Here is a 23,880-nt window from a genome sequence, read left to right on the forward strand (position 1 = left end):
GGCAGAAATATACACAGATACCTTTGTGTAGGGTATAGTGTAGTGTGCTAAACCAGAAAAGGCAGGCTGCCGTGTGACAGACATGGGAATAAAATCAAACAACACGTCCGCCTTATCATCAGCAGAGATTCCTGAAGCAGTGACTGAGAAGTAACAAAGGCGATTTGTGCCGTGGTCCATTAGCATGTCCTATCAGGATTAGCCCTATCCTCTTCACCTGACTGGCTCCAGCTGACTGCCTTCAATGTGTCATCCCCTGTCACAGAGATCGGGATCATCCACGGGCCATTCATACGAGGGACATGGTCTTTTTTGGCAGGGGGATGACACTGACACAAAGACATTCTCTCTGCTTTTAGCTTCCACTCCTTCTCTTCCTTCTCTGGGATTATGTAGCAAGAACTCTGCAAGCAGCAAAATTATACCAGATAGCGTAGCGCGCGCGTGCCGGCTTAGAATGATAGACACGGGCAATAATGTAACAAAGGAACAACAGAGACTTCAGTTATTCATAAACAAATTATTATTCATTTATATTCAGCTTGAATTTAAAGAGTTTTATACCCTGAGGCTGTGCAGGATACGAATAGGAAAAACCTGAAAGGAGAGGACTATTTTCTTAACCTTTGAATCTTTTTCAGTTTTGTACAACGTGTACACCTTTCACTGAAATACTCAATATGCCTATTTAAAAAGGAAGAATGCAGTTATATTCAATGAAATTGCATTAGGTTATACAATATCTAACAAAATGAATGCATTGTCTGCATACACGAGCAGACTGAGGGTGTCTGCAAAGTATTCGTTGCCCAGTAAGAATGGTCACTATAAAGGAGGACTAGACAGGCTTAACTGCACATGTGCGCCAGTTTCATCTTATCCTTAGACTGAACTTGGCCCTCCTCTTTCATGTAAACCCATGCACTTACCCCAGGAAATCCTACCTGGAATCCTTGCACAGTGATGCGCACTGTGTCCCCTACCTTCGCCCTGGTAGGGGACATGAAGAGTTTAGGGCCCTTAGGAGCCGCTGGGGAAAAAAGAGAAGAAACAAAGAGAGAGAGGCACGATCATCCTACTGAGCATGGAGAACAAATCCTGGCGGACACCTGTTTTGTCATGGGGGGGGAGGGACAAATACAATTTCCTGTCAATTAAGGTCACGGGGCGAGAGGCGAGGGACCTGCAGGTTCTTTCATCCAAAGGACTGTGCTGGATTTATTTCTCCTTGGAGAGAAAAGGAACTAAATTGGGTAGATACTCATTACTAGAGGAGAATGGAAGTGCACCGGGTGGAGTGTGGAGGCAGCGAGATAAGGGACACTCAGGGAGCTAATTCCCTTGTCTTGGTGTGGACAGCAGCCCCCAGATGGCTTTCATCTGGACCCTTTAAAACAATGGGGTTCAGGCAAGGAAGGGAAGAGGGAGATTCTAATACTCTGAGATTCTGAGGGACCACTGATTGTCCTGTGTATGTAGCGCCGAGATAAACTGAGTGATTTGCATAATGTTAAAGAAAAACTAAGTCATTTCTTTATGGCTGAACTTCCCAAATATAACTTTGAAATATCACAGAAGAGTAAGGTCCAGTGAACTCCTGGGCGTGCAGAGGGTTAAAATAGGCCTACTGTACAAGCAGGCTCTGTTTTGTCTGAGTTGATTAACAATTGCCCTAAAGATAACTGCATGGCATGCCGTGTCGTTCCATATGTTAGACAATGGACTCGGGCTAAGGGCATCCTATCAATAACTCCTGTACAAGTGCACCTCAGGAGTTCTCCAATTAATTTAGTTCAAACTTTCAATATAAATCATCGGGTGCTTGTTTCCATTGACGAGTTAAACTAAAGGATAAATAAATAAACAGATAAATGACCTCCGTATTTAGCTATTAATCAAGCCACAAACTGTCCACTGTGGCTAATGAAGCACTGCCTTTTCTCAGGCAGCCACGGACTCCGAGCCTGCATCAGCTTAATGAATAGGGAGTTGCGCTGTCACATTTGTAAAGGGGATTGAACATGTGCAACGCTCACATATATCAAGCCTGGGAATCCTTTCAGAAAACACAGAAAAGTCCCATATTTCCCTCAGGGCACTGTTGTATTGAGATGGGTGTGTCGCATTACATGGAGTTGTTAAAGACGTGCAGAACAAGCGGTAGAATGGGAGGAGACGAGTGACAGCTGTGTTTTGGAGTGATTTCGGCTGGTCAAAACAAGACAAGACAACATGCTATTCTGTATGAATTGATAAGGAAAATAAGCTCATGGAATGAAAAATGGGGCCTGGTGGTGCAAATTGTAAGAGGAATTATTGTCCAAGTTAATACAAAAAAGGTTTTTAGAAAAATTCTGAGATGGTAACAGGAAAATATTGGCATATTTATACTGGCAAATTAACCAACGACATAATGTGAGCAGTGTGACATGGCAAAGTGTTCCGTTCCATGCCGAAGATGGATGGCATTTCACAGGCTAGTTTTGGCATCTCGGTGCAAAGCGCTATCTCTCCACCTCCCACACATGAACGGAAGGGTATTTTTAAATATTGGTGTCATGGCGTCACATAGAGCTTGCAAGGCATATGGCTGGAGAGGATGATGGCTGATTTCTGGGATTGGCTCCAACAGCGACAGTTGGCGTTCCTACGTCACCACCTTTGATTAGGACAGCATGCAATGTGACGGACATAACGCAGCTCTCTCTGAGGGTTGTGGCCTCGCTGGGGAAAATGAGCCACAGTCCCATCAGACCGTCACCTACAGACCCAACCTCTCCTATTCGCAACAAGGAGCTGTTATCGCTTCTGGAGGGGTCATAGAACAAACATGCCCTCCAGAAAAACAACTGTGCTCCCTGCATCAGGTGCGCTTTAATACCGGGCCAAGACACCAGCAGGTCTGCCCAGCCACATAACAGACTTGCGCGGCTGCAAATACATCTTAAGTAGGTGAGGGGAACCTGTCGCATTAGCTGGGTGACTGGTTTCGCTGAAAAAGAAAAACTGGAGAGGCATGCGACCAGATGTAAAAGGCTTGACTGCTGGATCCACTGTATCGCAGTGAATCCAACACTGTGTAATGTCTTTTACAGATCCAATCCACGGGCTAGACTAGACCAGACTACCCAAAACAGGGAGACGAGAGAGAGCGGTGAATGCACAACAAAGACACATACACACAGACAGTCACACACATGCAAATATACAATATACAACCTTCACAAATACATGCATGCACACACACACGCCCCCCTCCATCTCACACAGACATGCACACACACACACATCTTGCACAGACGCCTTCCTGAAACTGAGCATCTGCTCTTTGATTATCATGGTCTGGCGAAAAAATGATTGGGTAGACGTGAGGAAGCCTGGATCTTTTTTCCCTGCTGCTGTACAGTGCACGAAATGAGAATTCCGCCACTCTTCCAGTGCTGCTGAATAATAAACACCTTATTCCATGTAAGTCCAGGGCAAAGAGCTTGTTTTAATTATTGAGACGCGCCATGTTCATGAATACAATCTGGAAACGCGGGATAGCCTGGGCTTAGATCTCGTCGAGGTGTAGCACTTTCTGAGACACTCCCAAGGCCCCATGCCAGCCCAAATCCATTTGTACGGCAAGCACGGAGTGATTCATGAATATTCATGAAGTGTAATACAACATTGGTTGGTTGTCAGACTGTCGCTCCGTCTCATGTGGCAATATTAAATCTCTGAAAGATTTATTACTTATGGGCACTGCAAAGACCTCCTTTTCATTTCCTGGCCAAACACACCTGAGAGACCCCAGAGAGTGTGTGTGTATATACAGTAAAACAGATCCCAAGTGCAATTAGTCAGTTATAACTGCATAATCTACATGGCTAAGGAATCTGAGTGACAGAAATCCTTAGGTGAGCTGTTTCTATGCAGCCAGGTTAGATTACAGTTAAGCAATGATGAATTGCTCTAAAAAAAATTGTGAAGCCTTTTTTTTTTTTGCTGTACGATATGAGCCAGTGAGGCAAAAAGAAGGACTGAATGAATGAAGAAGGATGAAGAAGGACTTTCTTTGTCACACGTAACCTTCGACCCGATGTGCTACACCACTACTTCTCCTGCTCTTACATTCCAAGATGGATCAAGCCCCGAGAAGGCCTGTGAATGCTTTGAATTTCAAGTGAGGTCCAATTAGAATCAACAAATGCATATTTTCTGTTCTCTATTCTCTGGGTGGTGAGGGGAAAAGAAAAAAAAAAAAGAATGTCTGGAGATGCTTTTTCCATCTCTTTAAAGAACAAAGCTAGTGATAAATTAATGACTTCAAACAAAGCAGAGAAAAAGCCTTGTCAAAATATTAGAGCCTTTGACATTTAGCAAGAGCTTCACGGGGCCCATTCCCCTCTGGGTGTGTCGTCTGTTTTATCGTCAACATGTGAAAGAAGCAAAGAACTGTTAAAATCCTGACTGCAACACTTTGTCTGGAAAAGACAGCTTATGCCATTATATCATCAAGTGATACTGCTGTCTCAGGCTTGCATGTATTTCCATCTACTCGCGATGTGAGATTAGGCGCTGACAGTTATTGCAGTTTGAAGGACTTTGTTTCGAAACGCGATATCCCTCATTTGATATAACGCTACCAAATGACTGGTGGCACAGAAGAAAAAACTACAGAATTTTTTTTTTTTAGGTAGGTATTATATATCCTCAGTTGACAAAAACACTGGAAGACTGGATTCTATATTTTAGAAATTCTTGGATGATTGAAGATTTTTCTTTTTAAATCTAAAAACACACCTGTCATATCAGACTGAATCTCAAACTGGGGCTACAACAGAGAAGCGTCCCATCCTCACTAATTGAGACCCCACAGATTCGCCCTACTTGTTCAAATTTGGCTGCGGACATTGGCAGGACATCTTCTTGTGGCATAGGAAAGAACAAAATGCAACACTTCCATCAGTCCGTCAGTGAGCAGAGTCAGGTCTGAGGTGTGTGCAGTTCAGACATCATGTCACATTGATGTCTGGGTAATAAAGTCCTTCAAACTTAAAATAAAGGACAGTTTCAACGGTTTTGCTGCCACTTTGGGCTGCTGTGTGATTTTTTTTTTTTTTTTTTTTTTTTAAATCTGGATTAAAAATGGATTAATTGTGTTTTGTCATAGAACTACAGTTGTCCCTCGCTATAACGCGGTTCACCTTTCGCGCCCTCGCAGTTTCGCGGATTTTTTTAGTGCAATTTTGCATGCTTTTTTTTTTTTTTTTACAGCGTATTGTGTTCTGCGTCCTGACTGGCTAAGGGACTGTAGACCATTGTCAATCAATCTCCTCCGTGCCTGGAGGTTTTGATCTTTGGTTTCATTCTATAATACTGGACTTATTTTTCTACGAAAGTTTGAACTTTGAGAGTGTTTAAACAAGAGAGAAAAGTGAGAAAATGTTAATGCCTGTCTGAGAAAAGTGTATAAAGTGTGTAGTGAGGGGTTTTACAGCCTTAAAACATCTAGAATAATTGTAAAAAATAAAGCTGACTACTTCGCAGATTTCGCCTATTGCGGGTTATTTTTAGAACATAACTCCTGCGATAAACGAGGGACCACTGTATAGGTTTCACAACTCTACACAGACCTTCTTTTATAACCACAGAGGGACTTGACCACATTTTATATCCACATTTCATGGCAAGTCAGTCCCTTAAGAGTGGAAACCTGTGGGTTCCTTTGTTTGATGGAGATTTCTTTCTTTCTTTCTTGTTGTTTTTTTAACCTTGACACCTAAATTATTAGAGGCTTTCCACTTCTTAATAGAGGTGGCCCCCTCCATGTCCATCAGCTCAGCATGACCACAGATGCTCACCGGCATAGGAAGAGGGACACTTTTTTAATGAGACGAAACTAGATCTGAGATAAAATACTGAGTGAGACGCGCAGCGGCAAGCAAATGTGTACTAGCCGCGGTCTCCTCATTCAGTATCTCCTTTTGCCTTATACCATTACTAGCATCTCATGGAAGCTAATGTCTCTGTTTATCATGTCAGCACAGCATGGCTTGTCTCCAGGAGGACCATGCCAACCCAGTGCCTTTGAAGTGTTAATGAGATATGCTGGAAGCCATCTTTGTTTGATTTTTTAAAAAAAAAATATATAAGAGAGATTGTGCCTCTCTTGGATCACTTACTATGAAAGCTTAATGCTGACTTTTCTCTAAAAGTGAGACTCCTTGATTCGGAATTCAGTATCTGCATCACACCTTCTGCTTTGATAATTAACAGTTCAAACAAATAATCGCACTGCCACAGTCTTTCTCCCCATGGAAGAAAAATGATGAAAGTTAGAGGCCATACTTCTGTATGTGTGAGAGTGACTAGCTTAAGGGAGATGCTCATTGGAGTTAGAACGAGGGGGGCATCACTGAGACCGTCTTTCCAATAATATAACACTGGTCAGTGTGTCTAAATTCTCATTTGACTTCTCTAATTCAGGTTGACTTTTTCAATAACGGTAGTGAGTTAACTCAATCTAGCAACAGACAGCTCGATGAATTGCCCTGTCAGTCACTTTGAGTTTTGCATTCGCCACTAAACTCACAATCTGCTCAGCTGTAACACAATTAAGCAGCATCAAATGAAAATCAGTGTTGTTCTGAGTACATTTGCAAGGGAGACATAAGGGGGCCCGGTCGGTTTCCAAGCAAGGCAAGGGGATGCAAGGAGACAGCAGGAGATTAGAAGGGGAGAAGAAATGAGAAAAGGGTGTGTGCGTGTCGGCGGGAGTTGTGTGTGTGTGTGTGTGTGTGTGCATTGGGGTAAAGGAACAGATGAGAAAAGGAGAGCAGGGATGAGAGGAGACTGTGCAAAAACAAGGAGTCTGTCTATGTCCTACTCACCCAGAGTGACCTCTGTCTGCATGGGCATGGACAGTGCTGGGTGCTTGACCTCGCAGCTGAACAGGGCGTCGTTGTCCAGCTGAGGGTTGAGGGTCCAGGTGAGCCGGGCCTGCACCAGCACAGAGCCGTCGCTCTGGGGGATGTGAGTGTGGCTGAAGTAGTACAGAGGGTCCGTGCTCTGCACCCAGCGGGGGAACTCCCGGCTCACCACTGTCTCTGGGATGACCTCTGTTGCGGGGCTGGGCTCATAGGCCTGCTGGCCCTGAGTATGGATGCGCTGGGGGCTCTCTGTGTACAGGCGGGCCGATCGCCCCTCGGGGTCCAGAAGGGAGAGGGACCTCTGGAGCTTTGTGTCATCCAGATCCCTGCTGATGAGCGGCCTGGCTCCTCTCACCCCTGCAGAGCCGCCTCCCTCCTCGGCAGCAGAGGGGTGACTGTAGGAGATCACCTCTATCAACTCTCCATCACGCTTGAAGTACACCTTAGACAGAATGAGGAGCATGGGAAAATAAGGGAAAAGAGAGTAAGATACAATTCTAAACAAAAAGATCAAAAGACAAACATTTCTGTTCTGTAGTATCAGAGTATAAAGTATATAGATCATAGTATATAGTTGTGTGTATATATATAATAATAACAGACACACAAACACACACACACTCACACATACAACACATAAACATATATGTGTGTGTGTGTGTGTGTGTGAAAAAAATAGATATAGATATATAGATATAGGCAACTGTGGTGTTGTGCGCTGCCACTGAGTGGCTTTCCCAGAATGTTACAGGAGTTTCCTCACCATTTCATGAGTCTATTAACATCTCTAGCTGCCTAATCTCCTGACAGGGAATTCAAGCTCCCATTTCAGCACATAACCTCCAGATATTAGCATTGAAACAAGGTTGCATAGTCAGTGCCTGTGGCGTTGCTATTTCGGAAACAGATGCTTCTTTTTTGTTGTTGAAGAAAAGAAAATTTAATCCACAGCTCTTTCTGGGACCTTTGGTCATTTGAATTCAATTTGCCCAAGATCAAAGAATCATTATTGTATACAGTGCATTTCACTGCATTGTCAGAGGTTTTTGTAAGGAGATGGTTGAGGCATGCTTTGATGTGGTGCCACCTCAGGGGCTGATGCCTCTAGTGGGTAAATAGCAATAATGAGTGTAAACAAGTAAGCATAAGGCCATGCTCCTGAGGAATAACTCCAAATGACTTGGTATGTTCACATACACCTGAGGGATAGGGCTTCCCTTGCATGACCACAATAATGCTTCATAATGTGTGCTATAAGCTTTTGTGAATAATTCTTCACATTTAAAATCACTAACTGCTATTTTTTCTCATAATCCAACAATAGTAACTGTCCAGTTGTAAACATCTTCTGTAAATCTGTAGATACAGGACTGCCAGTTTCAGACACTGGCACTACAATCAGCACATTTGGCCTTGAGACATTTCATTAGGAATTTATCATAACCAACAACTTAGATAGAACTTTATGCTGTTGTGGGCATAAATGGGAAGATACACTCTGAGTAAAAACATGTCCCTGTGGCACATCAGGTCATCCCAAGTATGAAAGAGAATAAAATAATGTGTGCTGGTGTGGAAAACCTCAACGGTTCTTCATTTGGTTTTTGGACCACTGACAAGGAATGATGAATTCTAGTACGATAAATTGGAAGAGTAACCATTGTAACAAACTTGGATCGCTGAAGAATTTAGGAACAGTATCTGACAATGCTGATGACAAAGAACAAAAACACAGCTGTTTCCACATGGGAACTGCTATTTGAGTCGACTTCATAGGTTTCTCACAGCATTCTGCTGCTGGGTCAGAAGATGCCCCGGGCCATGACTCTAAGATCAGATTCATTAGAAAACTGTCTTCTGAAAGGTTGTGGTGGGGGCGCGTCATATTTAATGATAGAAAGGAAGGGGGAAAATGCATGGTATGAGATGGAATTCAAACCCCATGTAGTTAACAACAGCATGTGGTTTCCCACAGACAAGGGCATTACACTGCTCAGCTATTGAGGTGCCACAGTTGGTATACTGTAACGGAGATGCTTCACAGAACATTTATAAAAAAAATAAAAAAAAAATAAAAAAAAAAATCTCACAGTTCTGCACTGCAGAAGAGGGTGTTTTGCTCTCATGTGGCCATCTGCCAATCAGTCAAGACTGCATACAGTCACTGTCAAACAGTGGTTGTTAGTTTTTAGTGGATTGGCTGGGATTTAGGCTGTGACTGGGCTGGAAACTGTCAAACAATTCAAACAACACTGTTTGAAGTAGTCAGTACATCTAACCAAACAAGCACAACAATCCACCTACCTATCAATCCAACAAAGCAAATGAGTAAGCTAACTTTATTTAGTTACTAACAGCTCACATTGTCCTAACCCTTATACCCTGACTCTTTCTGGGGTGGCATTCAAAATGGGATACTTCTCACACTATATACAGTATATGCAACATGCATCTAGAGGGCATTTAGTGTGTTTATCCCATTTCAGTACCCCATTTCAAATGTGGCTTCAGAGAAAGGCCTGGAATGACAGGCCTGTGTTGCTAAGTCAAATCAAGAGTGGATGGGGTAATAACATCCATCCAATGTGCTTTCATCCAAAGTCCTCTAGTCCAAAACTGTGCTCTCAATGGTCTTTCAAGCTGTCAATTTCATATATAGGAGAGTGCAAGCAGCAAATAGGAAGCACATCATCTTCCACAACAAGACAAAGATTTGATCCAGAAGCCTTTAGATTTGTGGCTTTATGTAAACTAGAGCTACTGATTGAGGAAGAAAGAAGAGAATAGTGACTACACATTACAGGACACCAATGTGCTATTACAGTTTTTGGCATGTTTTTGTAAACTGGAGGAAATCCTCACCAATGGATGATGATGGATGTTGAAATATGTTGAAATATGCAAACTATCAAGCCTTCTGAAGTCTGTTAAAGTCAGTCTTTCATCTTTAGGCTAGATCATGTGAGCAGCTACACTTCTTCTTCCATCCATCTTCAAGGGAGTCCCAAAACAGTTGTTTGTGATTGATTAAGTCAAGGCAAATGCAGACCATACCATAGCTGGTATTTCAAAAGATTGTCATAAACTCTCCACAGACTATTTTTTTTTTTTTTTTTAATCCAGAACTATGTTCTGTGTCAGGAACTGAGGGTGTGGCCACACTGATCCACTGTGTCTGTCCATCAACATCTGTTTTCTATTGTGCTTCAATGAGGAGCGTCTGTTTGTTGATGATACATCTGTCTCTGTTGGAGTGCTCAGTTTTGACGGACAGAAAAGTACAGAGAGGCTGAACTTTTTTGGAACTGATAAAGACGTCATCATCCATTTAGCCAACAGAATTGGAAGTTTTTCAGCTATCCATGTTGGTGCGTTCTGACCAGATTCTCTCACCATGTCAAGGGAATTCAAAAACAAACGGATGGACAGATGGGCTCTCTCAATGTCTGTCCGTACAATCATGGATGATTGTGGCTGCAGCCTAACTAGGAGACACTAAACAGGAACATGTTGTGTGACATACATTCCAGTTCCAATACTACAGATTAATTCTTGTATGACTCTTGTCAGTGTAAATGTTTGCTCTGCATTAACTGCATATTTGCTATGAACTCTCTGCTGTAATCTCTACCTTCATGACATTTGGCAGGAACTTGTGTCATTTGGAAAGCAAAATGATCCTCGCCAAAATGGACAGAAGAGGCAGGGCTTTGACATTTCTGTTGGCTCGGCATGTATGTTTTCAATATCATCTTGAAAAAACAGTCAAAAAAAGTATTGATTAGTGTGAACCATTCTGTTTTATTTCTTTTAAGAGCCAAAGCTGGTTCTTTTGAGATCCACATTTGAAAAGGTTCTTCAGAGAATGATCTTATTGAACTTCCATGAAAAACCACAAACGGTTCTTTACATGTTGTGCTAGTTTCATGTGAAACCAGAATCATGTGAAAGCAGAATACCAGAATATGAATCTATCAGGTTCCCAACCAAAGGTTCTTTCTCGAACCCTGCACCCCTAGCCAAAGGACAGTTGAAGGAACCAGACTTGGTCATCCTGTGGTATTGCCCTGAAAAACCAATACTGGTTCAGTGCGTTTTTTTTTTTTTTTAAGAATGCATGTAGCTTCATTGTAATCCCAAAATAGGGGCAGAGTGTAGGCTTGCTCCCTCTCAGATAAGCAATGCTTTGCTTGTTTGCTTTGTTTTATTTTAGGATTTGTTTGATTGTAGACTGCATTACACGTAGTCATTATTTCTTTCAGTATTTTTTCAGAGGCAAAATACGCCATTGGTGCTGGAAAGTAGGTGTTTTCTTTTACCATCTAGCCTATCAAGTCTGATAATAAGCAGCTCCGGTTGTTTGTGAAATCCTGAGCTCGTGCCTCATTGCAGTCTGATGAGGTGTGAATCGCTTCGCCTACATGTACTGCCTCAGATTCTAATTAGTGCACACATACAGGATAGCCTATGTTCTTTTAAAAATAGCTCCCCAAAGACAAGAGCAGCCAAGGTGCAGCACACACACAGGTGCAAGTATGGCCTATTATATGTTGTTTTGAGAATACCTTTGTAAAAGCTAGATGTCGATAGGCTGTAGGTTGTCGGGTATTGTGATATGTTTGCATTCTTGTGGGAATATGCCTGCAAAAACAGCAGGCAAGATAATACAGTTGAGCCTGCGAGGCTCATCCTTAAAAGAGCCAACGAGCTTCCACATTTAACATAGCATTTATCTAACTGCTCAATCCACAAGCCCACAATTGAGGCTTTCAATTAAGCAAATAGACTTCTAAATGTGTGAATATACTGCATGAGTGCGCTTGAATATACTGACAATAGCCTGACATCGCATGCTATGCTAATTTACAAGCAAAGCCCTATGGCCAACACATTTGTCTCAGTTTTACCAAGTGAGAGCATTCAATACCAATCACCATATCTGTGCTGACCTCTTGTACGCTGTGCCCCTAAGGTTTAAAATCCAATAGCATCAGGAGAAGCAGAAACATCAACCTCAAATCCATAATGACCCCACTGCCTCCCAAACCTCCTCAATCTCCTGTTCACTTTTACTGCTGCCGAACCACTTGCAAAGAAAAGAAGCTTTTTTTTCCCACTGCGTATTAAAACAGCTCATTAATTACCACAGCAGGTGGAGGGGCAGCAGCGCGGTTTAGAGGCGATTCACACACCTGTTCTGTAGTGTTTGCTGGACAAAACGGAGTGGGTACACAATAACACCTGTGTTGGTTATGCATTCTTATAATAAGGAATTAATTCTGAAGGCCTAAAGAACTTTGCTTTGTTCTGGAACCAGTGACCCGGCCGAGCTCATCTATGCAGTCCTCAAGTCATAGGACAGAAAAGAAATATGTTGAATTAAACATCTACTAGATATTATTTTGATAAGGTATGGTGGGTGCTGTGTGATATATGCTGTCTGGGCCAGTCAGGAACAATAACTTTACTGGAATGCTTTCCGACAACATAAGATCAGGCATCAGTTTACCTATTCATAGCCATCCCACCATGACAAAATATCTTTCATTAAAACCTGTCTGCATGGGGTATAAGAAGAGGAATCAATGAATGTTTCATCAAAGGCCTGAATGAATGGGATGACAGATATGTAGCTGTGGGGAGAGAGTGAAGTGTCATTTCTGTGTCGTTATCCTGCAGTTCTATTCGCTTTTTATTTCTCCTTTCATTACTAGGAAGCAGATCAAAATAATAATGGAATGTGACAGAATGATATGAAATGCCTTGCTGCTGGCAAGTCCACGTTAACCCTCACCTGTGCAGTGCAGCATATTCTCTGGATACAGAAACCTGAATGTGAAACCTGAGCTTTATTATGTCGGTATGTGGGGCACGCGTCAAATCTAAAATGCTGGGGAAGTGTCTTTAGGTGGGTGTGTCCATGGCAACTTGTAAGCCACCATTGTATTACTGGATTGTATATAAAACAAACTGTGATCTTGGGTTTAAAAGGTCATATCAGGGTGAAGTGCAGTTCTGAGAGAGTATCAAAGATTTGACATACCATTTTGCAACTGTTATGTATTTTATATCATTTTAAACATTTTTTTAATATAAAAAAAATATCATGAATATGTAGATGACTCAATTATGGTGAAAATATAAAACAAGGCAAATGGGCACAGCTAGGGAGAAACCTGTCTTCACTGTAGACCTGTGCTACGTTCCATTATGCTACCTGTTAAATCGTTAAAATCTCATTTTCCACATTTCCTTGTTTATGAAACGCAGAGGTAACAGAAAAAAAGACGCTATTTCTTTTCTTGCTTTCAAACGGGAGAGCAAGCACACTGATTAATTTCCAACTAGTGATGGTTATAAAGCTGCCAAAAGCAACATTGAGAACATCTCCAACTGTGATACATGTGTCCAATTAACGGGTACATTTCAGACAGTGGCATGGGCACTTTTGCATAGCTCTGGATGACTTTCATGCCATTGTGCCGCATCTATTGTGTGAGAGTGCTGCAGACAAGTCTTTCTTATACATAGAATCACAATGGAATCAAATGTGCATGAGTTCTAAGACAAAATTCTACAAACAACAAAAGCCATATCTGAATGTTGCAAAGACAACTGCGTATATGAGGGCTGAGAGGTAAAACAATGCCAAGAAGGAAGAGGGGAGGCTGGAGAAGTACCGGGAACTGAAAGAGGATCTGGAGAATTTGTGGAAAGAGAAGGCCAAAGTGTTCCCAGTGGAAACAGGAGAATTTGGGGCTGTGACCCCAAAAACTGGGAGAAAGGATCCAACAGATTCCAGGAACAACTGAGATCAGTGTCCAGCAGAGTGCATTCTAGGAACATCTAACACACTGTGCAGAGGCGCCAACTCCCAGGTCTCCGGTCAGGGACTCGACATTGAGGATGATTTGTAGTTCAGCGGGAAGTGGCTATATTGTCTTTGGTTTACACATTAGTTTGGAATAGATTTCACTGCTGCACATGATTTGGAAAGTAATTCTTACTCTCTTGTAATAAGGGGCTTTTGAATGTTTTTAGCGCTGTCGTAGTATTGTCCCTTCACAGACGGTGTTACGGCATGGAATAAAGTGATTATCAATCACGCCTCTGTTATAAATCCCCCAATGCTTCATAGTCAAATGTGCTCAGACAACGAAGCCAGACACAAACCACTTACTTCATTCTGAAATGAATTAGCTAAGAAAAAAAAGAGAGATATATAATTCTAAGCAGAAGCCCAAACACAATGCCATGGCAGAAGTGAAATTAAGCTGAGATGGCATGAGGAGGGCTTTGCGTTTAGCCTGTGAATAGACAGTGATGAAAGCACCTGCACTCTGCATACTGCCAAGTCGCCCCCACCCCCCCCCACCCCACCTCACGAACAACTCACATCCAAAACCTATTTGAAAATGTAACAATAAACTTTTTTCTTTTCACCCATTGGTCCAAATACACCTTTATGTTGCCGCAATTAATCATGGCGGTGTCAAAAGGACAAGGCAATAATTTTCATGGTGACAGAGTGATTCAATGCGAGAGCAGGAGCGAGAGAAAGAGGGAGAGAAGGAGGAGAGAGGCAGAGAGACAGATCCTGGCCATGACTTAATCATCTCTCGTTCTTATTATTAACTGTCATTATCTTTCCTCTTTTCAATCAGTGCTTGCTTGTGCTCTGAGGATGTTCTAATGACTGTCACTAGGAGGCTATTATTGATATGCCAGTGGCTTGCTTCAGTGACATCACATGCCGACAGATCTTGAAACATAACACCAGGCATATTTTACACACACAGGCCATTATAGCCGCCTCTCTTAAAGCTGCACTTGGCAATTCTGCACGTTTGGCGGCTCCAAAAGGCAACAAGAGTTTGGGAAAACTGCACTTTAATACCCAGACACTATGTAATGTGGCATCAGTAAACCACACACAGCATGCTGATGTCTATTAACTCAGCCAATCTGTGATTTCTTTACAAGAAAGCAAAAAGGTATATGCTCAAAATCTGCATTTCATCCCCACCATTCTGATCTGTAACTTCCTGTGGGCGGAACTGTGTACACACCTGACATCAGAATTTCTTTTAGGCAAATCAGCTGAATCTACAGGTTCTGAGTCTGCCAACACAGTTGTATGTTTCCATAAAAATCTTGTGTAGTGCAGCTTCAGCCCATGGTGGGATGCAAAATGCACTGCCATGCTACATTTTGTGTCCCCAGTAAGGCAAGAGAAAGTTTTATTATGTCCAGAGCTCCAGGAAAAGAGATTACATTTCTTATTTGGGCTTTGGAAAATTAGCATATTGTCACATGAGGATTATGGAACATAATATGAGTCACTTATATAGAATGCAGTCCACTGTATCATAATAAAAGTGCAAGTGTAAAAGTGTAGAGTGTGGGGTCCCAGGAGCTGTTTCTGCTGACTGGCCCTAAACCTCAGCTAGAGAAGAGAATTTACAGCAGTTGTTAGGACAACGGAGGGTGAATTTGTCTTGGAAATTGTGGATGATTTGATTAGGTTTTTTGATATCGATGCCAATTTTGCATTCTCTACATCTCGTCCGCACTCTTTTTTGTCTCTGCCTGTTTTGGTGGTGTCTGCATATTGTGAATGGTTTATTTAGTGTTGTTCCATCTCTTACTTAAGGCTGCTGTTGTCGTCTTCAACCAGTGTCCCTTGTGCAATGGATCTTAAATGGGATTGATCTTCATGAAGAATTGTGAAGGTGTGAAACCAGTAGGCTCTAAATAAACCTACATCCACAATAATAGCTACAATGCTGCTCCTTTCATTCTTAATAATTACACGTCTCACACACAGAAAAATATGACACATTTCAATAATTATGCAATTAAATGTATTCAGTGTATTCAAGAATTAATAAAGATGATTGTCACAAGAGCTAAGGCTGTACATACTTTGGGACAGTTCAAAATAGAAATAAGCGTTAGAGTTAGAAATACAATGGAATAATAACAGTTAGCAGCTGTTCAGTGCTGGCTGAATAAATCGGGTGCTTTCTTTGGAAGTTGTGAACCACTATTGAGACCAGGCTCGCAATGATATGACATTGAAAATAGAGCTGACAACAGCTCATTTTGCAACAAGCCCCCGGGCAGCAGCACCAACAAAGACTAAATGAGTTTCATCAAAAAGCAAAGGGAGCCGTTTGAAGTTACAGTCACATAACCGGGCCAAAGCAGCAACACTCAAGCAAATACTTACAAAGCTAATAAAGAGATTTTGTTATAAAGCATGACTGTGGACAACAGCATAAATGGTGCAAATGGTCACAGTTTAAATGTAATATTTGTGCTCATTCTTTCAGCTGAGCATGAACCTTGCAAAAAGCTCATAATGTTATAGGTAACTGCTATAATACACAAGACTGGTGCCATAACTGCGAAGCTCCTTGTGCTACAATAACCCCTTTATGGACTACATGATTAGCTTTGCTAATTATTTTATACTTCTAAAAAACACAGAATATGGTACATTATAAAAGTAACATACCATAACATACAATGCTAAATCACTGTATCACAATATTTTTTAGACAATAAATCACCCTGTCCAGTAATACTTTATTAATAATATTATTGGTTCTATAAAAACTTTCCTGCTCTATAAAGTTTTGAAATATTATAGCAAAATAACATCAAATAGGCCACGTGGCAAAAAATAAATATGCAAGTAATCTCTCTAATATCTCCCAAAGGGGTTAAAACTTTTCTCTGTCATTTTGAAATTAATATTTTCCTCCTCTGGTTAGGGACCACAGTACAAGATCTCAAAGGAGATTAAAGAGAAATTTGCAGGGCCGGGGAGCCTGGAGAGACTCCAGTTATAAAATCTATCTATGAAACCTGTCAGAGTTTGTTTACTGGGTTTTGATTTAGTCTTACAGTACAAGGCAACTTTGACAGGCCATGATCAACTCTCCACAGAGGCGGTGTAACTTTCCCAGTCAACAAAGTAGTTTCTTGACTCACTTTCCTTGCAGGCCGTGCAGACCAGACCTTGTCTCATTCCAGTGCAAACACAGAGGCTACATAACAAACAACCCCAAAATTAGCATCAGTCTGGGCGTTTTGTACTCTTGCCGAAGATGCAAGTCAAGAAGTAAATTTCCCAGGATAGTTTTCTGACATGCAATCGCTTACCAACACAGTTTTAGCAAAATGAGCACAATATGAGGCCGCTAAATTAGCGACACTAAAGTTTGCTGGCAATGCCTGTTTCGCTGGTAATACCTAAGAGTCTAATTAATAACTGAGACAGAATCATTCCCATGCCATTACAAATGAGACATTCTTTGGCATAATGAATACTTCTTGAAAACTCTAGTTAATAGTCTCAACGTCACAATGGACAAGGTTTGTACTTTTTTACATAGTTACAAACTAGTAAGCTAACATGATGCCCTCAAGCCTACAGTCTTGTTGACTAGAGCAGTGAGACCCGAGTAAGTGTCCCTTTATATTTTGTTCATGGGTACAACAGTACTGCATTTAATATTGAAGAGCCGAATTCACAGCACAGTTGGAAAATGTCTTAGACAATCTGATTGCTTGGCTGCTGTCGTGCACCATATCTTGTTTGCTCTCCACATGAGGCGCTGATACCTTTTGTCCTGCATCTTGTGTATGAGTCCTGTATTGTGTAACCGCGTGTTTACACTGCAAGCAGCACAATCATGTCACTGCAAGTCTATTTATTTCCTATAGAGCTGAGCGACCGGGGCAACTTGGCCGATGTGCGGGGGTCAACAAGCTTGTTAGCCGCGAAAAGCTGACCACAGCTGAACTTTTTGTGGTCACTGGTTGTCAACAGCCAGCAGATTTTTGTGTCCTTGTTTTCCTGCTGGTGTGATTTTTCTTTCATGAACAATAGCTCTGTCTGGCAAATGCAAAATGGATGAGAAGTTGACTGCGGCCGTTCAAAGCACCACAGTTCTTGACAGCTTCTATCTGGAAGATTAGAGGAACAGACATATGTATATGTATGCATGCATTTATGTATGAAAGGACGCTTGGAGAATTGTAGCACGCATCCTTAAGGTCAATGGTAAACTCACTCAGAGTGTTGATTTTGTTTCTGTTTACTGTTGATTACTGCCGCCTAATTATCAACATTGCAAGATAGCTATGTGAAAGGTGCGCTATGTAAGATTGCAGAGGGTCTATAGAGTGAACTGCCAAAAAAACAGGAAATAAGCACAAAGTTTGATGATTGAGTCAATATTCATATCTCATTGTCGGCCAAAGACACTGATAAATGATGTGCTTATTTCACTTTTGTCAGTTGAGTCTAAATGGACCCCACTTCAATCAACACCCAGGTTTGCACCGTGCACCTTAAAGTCATCAAAATGATGTAACGCTTTCAAAGGCAGCAGCAAGGCAGTGTAAAAACGCATGATTTAGCCATTCAAAAGTTTGCTGCTGCGTAAGACCATTACCTAGATGCAATCAGAGCCTCTTGCACCGCCAACAATCTGTCAGAACAGAGCAACCCATCCACCAAGTTGCTTGCTCTGTGAACATACGGTATCAGTGAATGTGCCAGCACCAATTTACCATGTCAAATTCCTTGTGCACACACTGTATTTCAGCAATTAAAGCGATTGTGATTCTGGTTGCAACTGCCCTTTGTATAATATGTTTGCTAATGAGCCTATATTCTGCGGGGTCTGCACCCAGATGTAGCAAATGCCTGGCATCTATATTTTTAGAACCGAGCAGACAATATATGTGATTGCTCACGTAAGTACGGGCAAATCAATTGCATTAAACTGGGCGGTTGATATTACTTAGCTGTTGATGCTTGAGAAATGCATCAAAGTGCTAGGAAGGAGAAAAACAAGATCCAAACATGGAATCTGATTATTTTATACCTCTGTTTTGTCATTTTTAGTGGGCGTTTAGCATGGATGATGGAAAAAGTCCACCCCCCCAGCCAGTCAGAGCTACAAATTCAACAGATCCATTCTGTTCAACTTCATCACATTTTATGTTTAGGTATTCTGTCCTGAGGTACAGTACATCCTTTTTCTTACACTAATACTTTTCACACTTTCAACACTTGCTACGCACTCTCTATTGAATATTGTGCCTCTTGTACTCTTTAGACAATATTTTACCATGTGTGGTTTCTTCCATGCAAACTGTTCCTCACTATAATCTCCTGTAGGCTCCACCACTAATAACTTGCTGCACGCATTCTCCCAAACAGTTTGCATCTTGAGTCACTAGCTCTAACCGAAGTCCTCTAACTCATACGACCACATAACCCTCTAATGCAACAGGGTTAGTGAGCGAGCACACCAGCCACTCACAGCTGGTTAGGAAAGGGTTACTGTTTTGAGGTTAAAGAAAGGTTTGTCAGCTAGAGGGCTGTTAAGTTTAAAATGTAACTATAGGTTGTAATAAGCTGCTGTACAAATGCCCAGTAGGGTTGTTTTTGCTGGAGGACAGAGTCTGAATTTTATTTTCCCCATTTCTTCGAAGGAATACTAAGAAATTATATTATCTTTTTTTTGGAGGTACTGCCATCCTCTGAAACAATGGCAGTACCTCCCAGTACACAGTATATAAAACAGATTTCTCTCTAAGACACTGTTACTTGAAACATCATTACGATAAAGAGCTGCACGCATTGCTAGGAAGTATCGCATAACTCTCAACCAACTTTGTAATAAAGTAAAACCTTTTAATATCTTTACTTATTCATATCTGCTATAAGAGAAATGCAGAGGAAGATGTGAGTGAAAAACAGCGATTACATATCCTTTCAAATGTTAGTTTTTATCTCATTAAGTCAGCCATTTGGTTCACTTGCTTGCTAAGTCACTCTCTCGCTTACTCATTCACTCACTAAGCTAATTATCAGCAATGTGAGTGGCACTTGGCCAGTGCCACACAGAGAGTCCAGGCTCACTGACCATAGAAAACCTTTCAGATCTCTTTTCCTCCATTAAGCGTTGAAAAAGGATCCAGCGGTGCTGAGCTTTAATGGCTTAAGCCTTCCTGTGATATCACAACAGGGGAGTGGACAGGACAGGCGAGGACAGAGCAGATACCTCACTCATAGTCATCACACAATCTACCAGGAAGGACCTGAGAGACGGAAATCATATTCACCTTGTATTCACCTCTCACTGGGCTCATAATTGCAGGAGATAGGTGTGCACAGGGTCTGGAGTCCATTACCATACACCCACAGACAATGATTAATGACCCGGTGGGGACGAACAGCAAGTGGCTGTGCTCAAACAGCGTCCTCAAGCTCTTATGCCGCCACACACAGGACCATGTGTTTTGGATATTTGCAAGACCTTGTCTTGCACTTCAAAAAGTTCAGGGAAAAGTACGAGTGCGTGTGTGCTCCTCGCAAGCGCGCGTATGGATGTCTGCGCTCACGCATGTGCGCAGGTATGCCACTGTGTGTGCGCGTTAATGTGAAAGTGTGTATAATAGTGTGTTAGAGTGTGCAATGATAATGCCGTGTGCAATCATTACTATCATGTCACTGCGTTTAGATGAATTACTCTCACTGTGACCATCAATAATATTAATGTAGCTGTTTCCTAAATCTGATCTACCTTTTTTAATGACTACATTGCATGACTACATTAGTGCTGGTAATCAATCACAGGCCAGTCGCTAATAGAGGTGACAGGAGGTTTCTATGACAGCTACTTTAAATGACTGCGGGGATATACTATGTGTGCACTTGTGGCTGCTTTAGTCTGTGCGAAGCTTGATCTAAATTCGTACACCAAGGCCCCTGTATCCACCAGGCTTTTTTAGCAAGTAACACTAAATAGATGCTTGCGGGGAGAGCTGGGATCAAGGATCCTGCTGTTGTCATGCGACTTCAGAAAACCTGTTTACAGAGTGCCTCGTCTTTTTTCCTGAGAACTTAAAACATTTTCAACTTCTGGAGCTTCGAGTGCTGATAGCTCCGAAACATACCGGGCCATCGCGGCTGTCAGACACATCCAACAACACCGTCCCCCGCCATTATAAACAATAGGAAAGAGAATCCACTGCTGTGATGGCGCGTTCCCAGTGGACACTCAGCATAATGCATCTGCAGCAGCGACTCACCGATGGGGCCGGTTTGCCTCCTTTTGCAGTGCAGACAAGAGTGAAGTTCTGGGCTTGGTATCGACTGAAAGGGGCTGGAGTGTTCTCTGCCACCACTGAGATGTTGTTTGGCGGTGCTGTTGGAGACAGGAGAGAGCTTTATGAGTCAATATTCAACATAAATCAGATACAGTACTCTTGCGCTGATATCATCAGGCTGTGAGGTTCAGTATATTCCAGGTATATCCCTTTATAGGGCACTCATTGAAATACTTTGAAATTCAAAAAAACAACCCTAGACTGTTATTAGAGAACATGACAGGACTTTATTACTTCTATAACATTTTTCTAAAATTTTCATTTTGTAATAGAAAATCAAAGCCATTGAGATTGGTCAAATGCCACAATCATGTGACCTGGGATGTAGAGCGATCTTTGCTGATTGGCTGGATGAAGACCAAATGATTATTGAACTAACTGAGACAGGGGATGAGCCAGATATGTAAAATTTCTGAAATTACCAAAAATAGTCACTTGCCCTATGAAGGGTTAAACCCATTTTCACTCCACCTCAACTCATCCACCGCTTCGTCAGCGAGTGATGTCCTACATTTCGCAGACTTGACAAGATCTGGGTTACACATGTAGGTAAACAGAACAATAGAAATGAAGACAGAGGGCAAATATGTCCCCTGCCCCCCCACAGGGGAAAACATTCCTTTGCTCTCCATTGTCGTTACACTGTGTGACCGTGTCTCCTTGCAATTACGGTTTACTGAGAAAAAAATGCTTACAGGCTGCCGTGTTGCGGGATGCACTGAAACAAGGTCAAGAATCCGCAATCAGGTTTTTTTTCTTATAAGATTCCAAACAGAAACACTTCAACAAGAGAAAAGTGGAAACATGCAGTAAGATGCGAAACACCACCGAGGGAAATTATGCGACCCTGACCCCCGGTATGTTCATGTGTGCAGCATGCATTTTGTCAGTCGTACGTCAGATATCCAACTGTTGGTTTTCGCTAAGATAAAGTTAACCATATTCCTCTGAGCTAAATCATGTGGAGTAAAACTTTACTGCTGCAGTGGAATGTGGAGAAATTTATACACAGCCTGTAAGTGGCTCCACTGTGGCATGTCATCTGTAACCCCGGAGAATACTTTGAGCAACCAAGTGTTAGGGCTATAAATAGAACGGCTGAAATTTGTCGACTTAACAGTAACAAGACGAAATCAAAATGAAGTGACTAGAATGTGACTAGGACTATTACATCAAATCAAAAAATGTATATCAAATTAACACTGAAATGGAAATTCAACTGACCTTTGCCTCTGCTGTTTTAGAAAGCTGAAAAAATATTCTGCGATCAAACATTGTATCCATTATGGCTCTGCAACAATGAGATGTCACATTGTCTATGCTTGAGGTGCAGGAATAAGAAAAAAAAAACATCATTATAAATGCGAGGCATATCACCGGTAATTCTACAGTGATTGCAAATGTTTCAGAGTGGATATGTCCTTTAACACACATATTCCCCAAGTATAAAACAATCTCCCATCTACATCGTGGCTCGCCGCAGGTGAAATTCAAGGACCAGCTGAATGTATATGTATGATGTGTACACATATGTGACAAAGGACCTGCTTCATGAATCCCTTAAAAAAGGGGAAGTGATTGTTTGGGACAATGTGCTCAAAAAAATCCCCAGGGATTGTGTGTGTGTTGGATGAAGCTGGTATAGGAGCAAATCACATGCATATCATCACACTAACCCTCCGTCTGAATCTCTCAGGGGATTCCTGCAAGTGTGTCATGGCGGTGTAAAGAGAAAACATGTGAGCAGTGGTATAGAGGAGCAGTGGGAGGAGAGGGAGGCAATGAATGGAAATCTCCTACATCCCCCCAGAAAATCAGATGTTCGACATGCAATACTCTGTCATTGTGCAGGGGCTGGGGTCTGAATGTGGATTCTTCACACACCATCTTGTGGCTGATTCACTCCACGATCAACAAGCTCGTGATGACTAACCACAGCCGACGATGGCCAGCTGCATGGGTGAAAATCAAGGGCCAATTGAATTTTGAAGAGGACTCTTCAATGCCACATTCATTTTTCATGACATCAGTCGGAGGAGGTTGAAAATGTTTAGCGTTTTTCGTGTATAGGCTCATTGTATAGCTGTGTGGCTCGCCCCTCGGAATATTTTCACGCCGCCATCATGGGCGGACGTTAAATATTCTGTCTGTCGCGTTATCACACAAAACATTTCCTGTGAATTTCCCTCCCAAATTTGGCAAAGAGGAAGCGAATGTTTTATGATTATTCCGCCTGGCCTGAGCTTTAATCAGACGTGTGTGAAGTCTGTCAAGTGGCGGGCGTGCGCGTGTGTGTGTGTGAGCGCTATATGTGTGTGTTCTTCATGAGCCTAGAAATTTTCCTGTTACCTGAGGTGACAAAAAAGGTGATGAGGGAAGCAGTGCCTTTCTCATGTGTCACTTTTATGTCTAAATGTATCGGGCGCTTTTAAACAGCCATGCTGCGGCGATTAATTGATTAAAAGGCAGGTGGGGGCTGGGGAGGCACAGCTGCTGGCCTGGGTGCCTCTCTGTTTCCACACCTCTTAATTGCTTATTGATGGAATTCATATGGTTGTAAATTAACCTTTGAACACTCGATTAGCTCCCTGACAGGCCTATCTCAACTTGGCATATGATAAGCCGTCAGAGGTGTCTGTTCCCGATCCGCCATGCTTCCAGTCCTGCACACGGAGGTAGTGTCATTATTAAAGTAGCTTTCTTTATAATTTAAGAAAGAGCAAAAAACTTCCTACATTTGAAGAGTTCATTTGCAAAAACAGATAAA

The 23,880-nt window shown here is 42.0% G+C and overlaps 1 protein-coding gene across 2 annotated transcripts in view; it reads right to left on the reverse strand.

Annotated features, from left to right (window-relative positions):
• The window catches only part of igsf21a (immunoglobin superfamily, member 21a), a 224,342-nt gene that overhangs the window by 11,208 nt on the left and 189,254 nt on the right, over positions 1–23,880 (reverse strand). The window contains exons 5-7 of one of the 2 annotated variants that reach the window (XM_030052223.1): positions 21,036–21,151; positions 6,879–7,359; positions 945–1,030 (exon numbers count right to left, since the gene is read on the reverse strand). In XM_030052223.1, coding sequence (XP_029908083.1) covers positions 945–1,030; positions 6,879–7,359; positions 21,036–21,151 — 683 coding nt within the window. Of the gene's footprint in view, positions 1–929; positions 1,031–6,878; positions 7,360–21,035; positions 21,152–23,880 lie in introns of both variants that reach the window. The other variant, XM_030052221.1, reaches the window with a different exon arrangement.

The sequence above is a fragment of the Myripristis murdjan genome, chromosome 5 (assembly GCF_902150065.1).
Source record: "Myripristis murdjan chromosome 5, fMyrMur1.1, whole genome shotgun sequence".
NCBI lineage: Eukaryota > Metazoa > Chordata > Actinopteri > Holocentriformes > Holocentridae > Myripristis > Myripristis murdjan.